Genomic DNA, 6,500 nt, shown 5'->3' with positions numbered 1-6,500 from the left:
TTGTGTGGATTAGGTATCAGCCTAACTGAGGCTTTATAGAACAAATTAGGTAGTGTTCCTTCTGTTTCTATTTTGTGGAATAATTTGAAGAGTGTTGGGTTTAGGTCTTGTTTGGCCTTCTGATTGAATTCTGCACTAAACCCATCTGGTCCTGGGCTTTTATTGGTTGGGAGATTTTTAATGACTACTTCTCTTTCTTTAGGAGTTATTGGATTGTTTAGATAGTTTACTGAACCTGGTTTAACTTTGGTACCTGGTATCTCTCTAGAGGAGTACCCATTTCATCCATATTTTCCAGTTTTATTGAGTATAAGCTTTTGTAAAAGGACCTGATGATTTTATTAATTTCCTCGATTTCTATTGTCATATCCTGCCTTTCATTTCTGATTTTTAAAATTTGGATACTGACTCTATGCCTCTGGTTGGTCTGATACAGGGTTTATTTATCTTGATAATTTTCTCAAAAAAACAGCTCCTGGTTTTATTGATTCTTTATATAGTTGTTTCTACTTGGTTGCTTTCAGCCCTGCGTTTGATTATTTCCTGAAGTCTACTCCTCATGGCTGTATTTGCTTCTTTTTGTTCTAGAGCTTTGAGATGTGCTCTTCAACTGCTAGCATATGCTCTCTCTAGTTTCTTTTTGGAGACAATTGGAACTATGAGTTTTCCTTTTAGCAAGGCTTTCATTGTGTTTCATAAGATTTGATATGTTGTGTCTTAATTTTCATTAAGTTCTAAAATGTCTTTAATTTCTATCTTTATTTCTTCCCTGTCCAAGTTATCACTGAATGGAGAGTTATAGAGCTACCATGTGTATGTGGGCTTTCTCTTGTTTTTGTTGCTATTGAAGACCAGCCTTAGTCTGTAGTGATCTGATGGGATGCATGGAATTATTTCAATCTTCTTCTATCTGTTGAGGCCTGCTTTGTGACTATATGGTCACTTTTGGAGAAGGTACCATGAAGTTCTGCGAAGAAGGTATATTGTTTTATATTAGGATGAAATGTTCTATAGATATCTGAGGCATTTTAAAACATGACACATATAGAGTTGGAGCTGGCCCTCTGAGGCTAGAGGGCCTTTTTTTTTTTTCAAGAGAGTTTTTTTTGTTGTTTTTTTTTAATTTTTAATATTTTTTATTACGTATTTTCCTCAATTACATTTCCAATGCTATCCCAAAAGTCCCCCATACCCCCCCACTTCCCTACCCACCCATTCCCATTCTTTTGGCCCTGGCATTCCCCTGTATTGGGGCATATAAAGTTTGCAAGTCCAATGGGCCTCTCTTTCCATTGATGGCCGACTAGGCCATCTTTCGATACATATGCAGCTAGAGACAAGAGCTCCGGGGTACTGGTTAGTTCATCATGTTGTTCCCCCTATAGGGTTGCATATCCCTTTAACTCCTTGGGTACTTTCTCTAGCTTCTCCATTGGGAGCCCTGTGATCCATCCAATAGCTGACTGTGAGCATCCACTTCTGTGTTTGCTAGGCCCCAGCATAGTCTCACAAGAGACAGCTATATCTGGGTCCTTTTAGCAAAATCTTGCTAGTGTATGCAATGGTGTCAGCGTTGGGAAGCTGATTATGGGATGGATCCCTGGATATGGCAGTCTCTAGATGGTCCATCCTTTCATCACAGCTCCAAACTTTGTCTGTGTAACTCCTTCCATGGGTGTTTTGTTCCCAATTCTAAGAAGGGGCATAGTGTCCACACTTTGGTCTTCATTCTTCCTGAGTTTCATGCGTTTAGCAAATTGTATCTTGTATCTTGGGTATCCTAAGTTTTGGGCTAATATCCACTTATCAGTGAATACATATTGTGTGAGTTCCTTTGTGATTGTGTTACCTCACTCAAGATGATGCCCTCCAGGTCCATCCATTTGGCTAGGAATTTCATAAATTCATTCTTTTTAATAGCTGAGTAGTACTCCATTGTATAAATGTACCATAATTTCTGTATCCATTCCTCTGTTGAGGGGCATCTGGGTTCTTTCCAGCTTCTGGCTATTATAAATAAGGCTGCTACGAACATAGTCATTCCTAGTGGCGTCAAATTGTCTGGCTGAGGAAGCGATTTCACTATTTGCCACTATTGCTCAGAAGAGAGGCATGGCTGAAACATGTAGCTAAACTCTGTATAGCCCAGGTACTGATTAAATCTAGAAGTCCCATCCTAGGGGATTGCACTGGGACTCAGCTTCTGAATGCAAACCCTTAAAACTTGGATCGCTAGTGAATTCTTGGGCCCCAAAGTTCTTCTGGTTCTGCACCTTTAACTTTATCTTTGAGAAAGATCAGGGTAAATCCCACCAGGGACTATGTATGATGTTACTCAGGACATGGACAAAAGTCCAGTTTTCTCCTGCTTGGACTTATAAAAGTGAGTTCAAGGAAACTTTTGCTTCTTTGCCAGGTGTTTCAATCACCTATGGGTGGTTTTATTGTCTTCCCATAGATTTCTTTTTATTGTTAGTTAACAATCTTAAACATCAAAATATAAATATTTTAAAACTAAGGCATGTAGAATGGTATCTATTAAAAAGGAGCCTGCAGCTATGCTGTATGATGATTATGAGAACAGATAGAAGTAGTAGTGTAAGTCTTTTGTAAATGTGAGTTGTCCTGTAACATCCTGGAAATCTTCATGGTGGGAGTTGGTTCCTAACTCTCCAGGAAGAGGAGACAGGTTAGATGTTGTGTTGAACACCTGATAAGTGTTTTAATAATCAATTCCTATGCAATAATACCTTCACAAAAACACCAGAGGACACTTTTTGCAGAGTTTTCTAATTGGTGAAAAATTAGAAGCTTTTACTTGCAGTTGCCAAGTTTTAATCTCTATTATAGGCTTCTGAATTAATTTCCGGAGTATACCTATCCATCAAAACTTCACAATTTTTTTCAATTCTACATGCTGTTCCAAATGATGGTGGTGGTGGTGATGGTGATGTTGATGTGATTTATCTATTTTCTCTGATTATTTTTTCTCTTCCTCTTCCTTTCTTTCTTTCTTTCTTTCTTTCTTTCTTTCTTTCTTTCTTTCTTTCTTTCTTTCTTTCTTAAATATTTGCTTGCACCACTCCTTTTTGTAAATTTAAACTTAGATTTTTCTCTCATTTAGTCCATACTTACTGCCAGCTGGATATCTCCAGGTTCCATGAGCTGTGTGGATATAATCCTAAACATTGGGGTCCTATTGTCAGTATGCTGAGAGTGAACCTTTCTCATAACATTAGTCTCTGTTATTTGAGAAATTTGATGGGACCCAATAGCACAAGGAAATAAAAGAATGTATCAGAGTCCTTCTGCAGAGAGACTTGCCTGGTTACAATCTGTCCATACCAGATTCTGTGGGCCTGGGTACCAGAGGTTTTCCACGGAGATCTCTGTCCAGGCCAGGTGCAAGGGTTCCAGTGAAGGAAGCAAATGCAGGCAGGAAAACGAATTCTCTGCCACACCTTCCAGGTCACTCAGTAACTCTGAGTCACTCTGAACTGAGTCAGGTCTGGCTGGGCCAGTGAGGAGTTCAGTGGGACCTTGAGTGTCTCTTTGGGAGAGAAGATCTCTTCCCAAGTGATACATACAGCTCTTGGAACAAAGGACTCAGATGAAGGAATAGCTCTTGTGTACCTATAATTCCCTGAATGAATTTATGTAGAGTTCTGGGGGTGATTCAGGGTTTGAAGCAGGTACCTCTCATTGGCTTTGAAGCAGAGTTTGGGGGAAACCTTATTTGCATGTGGGAAGGCTTGGTGCTGTTCCTACATGGCTGATAGCCACACCTCTCCTTTGGGGGCTGTGGGGACAGTAACTTCTACAGGAGCCAGGGGTCCAGGAGACATGGTCGAAAGCCTACTGTCCCATGTAGGTAGGAATTACCACCCATCAGGTTCCACCAGGTTTCAAGATCCAGCCTCAACTGGAAACCAGGTTGTCTGTGTGTAGCTCTTTGCCCCACAAGATTCTGTATCCACCATTACTGAGATTAACGTCATGTGATTTATAAACTCTCCACTTCAAGAGGTTTCAACAACACCATACAATTTGTCTCTTCATTCACTCTCTCCATCCAACACTAACCCACCTGCACTCTACTGCTCCTGTACAAACCCACCACTATCCCACCAACAAATCCTATTCCATATTCTCTTCTAAGATGGATGAATGCAACCTTCTAAATGCACATTGGTCATTAAATGGTAGGCAAACTAACATGTAAAAAACCTAAGAGGCTAGGTAAATAAGAGCATCATCTGAATTCTAAGAGCCTGGGATGAGATGTTTAAGCAAGTTCTCTAGATATGGGGCTCTACCAACTGAAAAGTATGTCGTACCAAATCATAGAATCAGAAGCTCTGACTACATCAGGATGAGTTTTATAAAAGGTGACCCCAGAGCTATAGTGCTAGGTTTTGTTTGCCCATAAACTTCATCAGAGCCAATGACAGTATGATGCTCTGACCTCCAGCACATATTCTCTGCCTGCTCCTGTCTACCACATAATTTCTGTCTCCTAAATATGTGTATTTTCAAGGACTTTAGGCTTTCACAACTGGATATCTAGTTCAGCCAGATGTTCTCCTTTCTCTCAACAGTTGAAGAACTTGAAGAAAGAGTTCCCAGGCCTTCTGTGAAGTCTATATGGAGATGGCAGAAAACACAAGTGCTTCCAAGCCAGGACCCTATAATACCCAGCCTTCCCCTGTGGAGTCCAGCCAGCTTGTCTCAGGTCAGAGCTCAGAGATGCTTACCTCGAAACAAACAGTGATGGCATCTGCATCCTATAGCACACAGGAGACAACCTGTACTCAGAACTCAACAGCATACCCAGGAAAAGCCATTGGTTTCCATTTTGGAGATCCATTTGAGAACACTTATTTGAACCAGCAAGTTGTGTCTGCTGAGCAGAAAATACCTCCTGCAGGTCTTCACCATATGCAGCTCAACAGCACCCCCAAGGTATGCCTTCCTCCCCAGATGACAACAAGAGTTGACACCAGGGAGACTTTCTACAATGAAGACTACTGGATGAGGACACTGAACTCTGACAAGACTCTCTTGTTCCAAAATACAGCCATGTGTGAGAATCAGAGGGTTACCTTTGATAATCATCAAACTACTCTCTATGGAAGCCATGCAGGCCAGGACCCAAAGGTGGGTCATGTCTTTGCTTCTGTACATGACCAGACCTCCGATGACAGTCAGATGACAATCAGGAATGGAGGGCATCTGACTCTCTATGGGAGTCAGATGACAGCACCCAGTTGTAGCCAGACCCTTCATCCCAATCAAATCATAACATCCTTTTCTGAACAGAATTATTTTGAGGATCAGCAGAGTAACCTAGCAGTTAATAATGGATTCTATGGAGATCAGGTGATATTGCCAAATGGATCCCAGGCTTTCTATGAGTCTCAGATGAGAGCTAACTTTGATCAATCAAATGACCAAATGAAATCCTTCAGTGGTCAGAATGTCTGCAAAGGTCAGGAGAATCTCCTCAGTGGTGAGTGCTCCCTCTCTGGTTATCAGACATCAGGCTACAGATGTGACCAGGATTTGATTGTGAATCCCCAGGTGACAAGTCCATTTGGTGGCCAGCCTCTCTCTGACTTTCAGATACAAACCTCCAGTTTTGATACAACTCTTCCTGGGTCTAAGAGGACAAGATCTAGTGCAGAAGACAACCTGACTTGCCCTTTGGAGACAAGTCCCAGTTCTGAAGAGACATTCTACTTGGGTCAGATGAGGACCTCTGTTGATCAAAATGTCTACCCACGTCAGAATGGAACACCTAAAAGCCTTGATCGTCAGGTGACTTCATTTAGTTTGCAAGCTCCATATGTGAGTGAATCCTCATATCCTTCACTTTCCCCTTTGATTAAAAAACAACCTCAGGAAAACTCTTCAGCTTCCAGTTTAGTCCAGAGACAGCATCCAGAGATGAATTTAGACTTCAAGACCCAGAGCCCTGTGTCACAGAAGAACTCTAGTCCTTCGAAGCTCTACTTTTGTACTTATGAGGGTTGTAGGAAAGTTTACAAAAGACCTAACCACCTCAAAGAGCACCAGAGGAAACATACTGATAAGAGGAAATACACGTGTGATGAGCCTGGATGCACATGGTCGTTTTTCCGCCTATGTGATCTCAACAGACACAAAGAAAAGCACAGTCGTGAGAGGCCCTATGCTTGTCCCATGTGCTCCGCAAACTATTCCAGACTGGATTATCTCACAAAGCATCTGGAGAAGAAACATGGTTAAGCACAACCCACCACTGCAACCTGACTGTCCACAAACAATATCTTCCCAGAAAAAGCTTTATTGTTTCCTACCTACAGCTCTGTGAACAACAAATAGATTTTAATGCTGTTTATAGATGACAAAACAAAGAAACAAATATTTAGAATAAGAAACTGTACCACGTGATCTCAGACCCCTTATTTTGCATAGGGAAATCTTCTTAATATGCCTTTTTAAATGAAAGTATAGCCACA

General features: G+C 41.2%; 1 protein-coding gene across 1 annotated transcript; it reads left to right on the top strand.

Annotated features, from left to right (window-relative positions):
* Positions 1-4,644: 4,644 nt before the first annotated feature.
* LOC110292107 (uncharacterized) lies at positions 4,645-6,291 on the top strand. Its single transcript, XM_021159222.2, is given in 1 exon segment — positions 4,645-6,291. A coding segment is annotated over 1 exon segment (1,647 nt).
* The last annotated feature ends 209 nt before the right edge of the window (positions 6,292-6,500 follow it).

Source organism: Mus caroli, unplaced genomic scaffold, assembly GCF_978045245.1.
Source record: "Mus caroli unplaced genomic scaffold, Mus_caroli_1 scaffold_6, whole genome shotgun sequence".
In the NCBI taxonomy this organism is placed as follows: Eukaryota; Metazoa; Chordata; class Mammalia; order Rodentia; family Muridae; genus Mus; species Mus caroli.
Note: the sequence above shows the minus strand (reverse complement) of the source record. Positions and strands in the feature narration are given on the sequence as shown.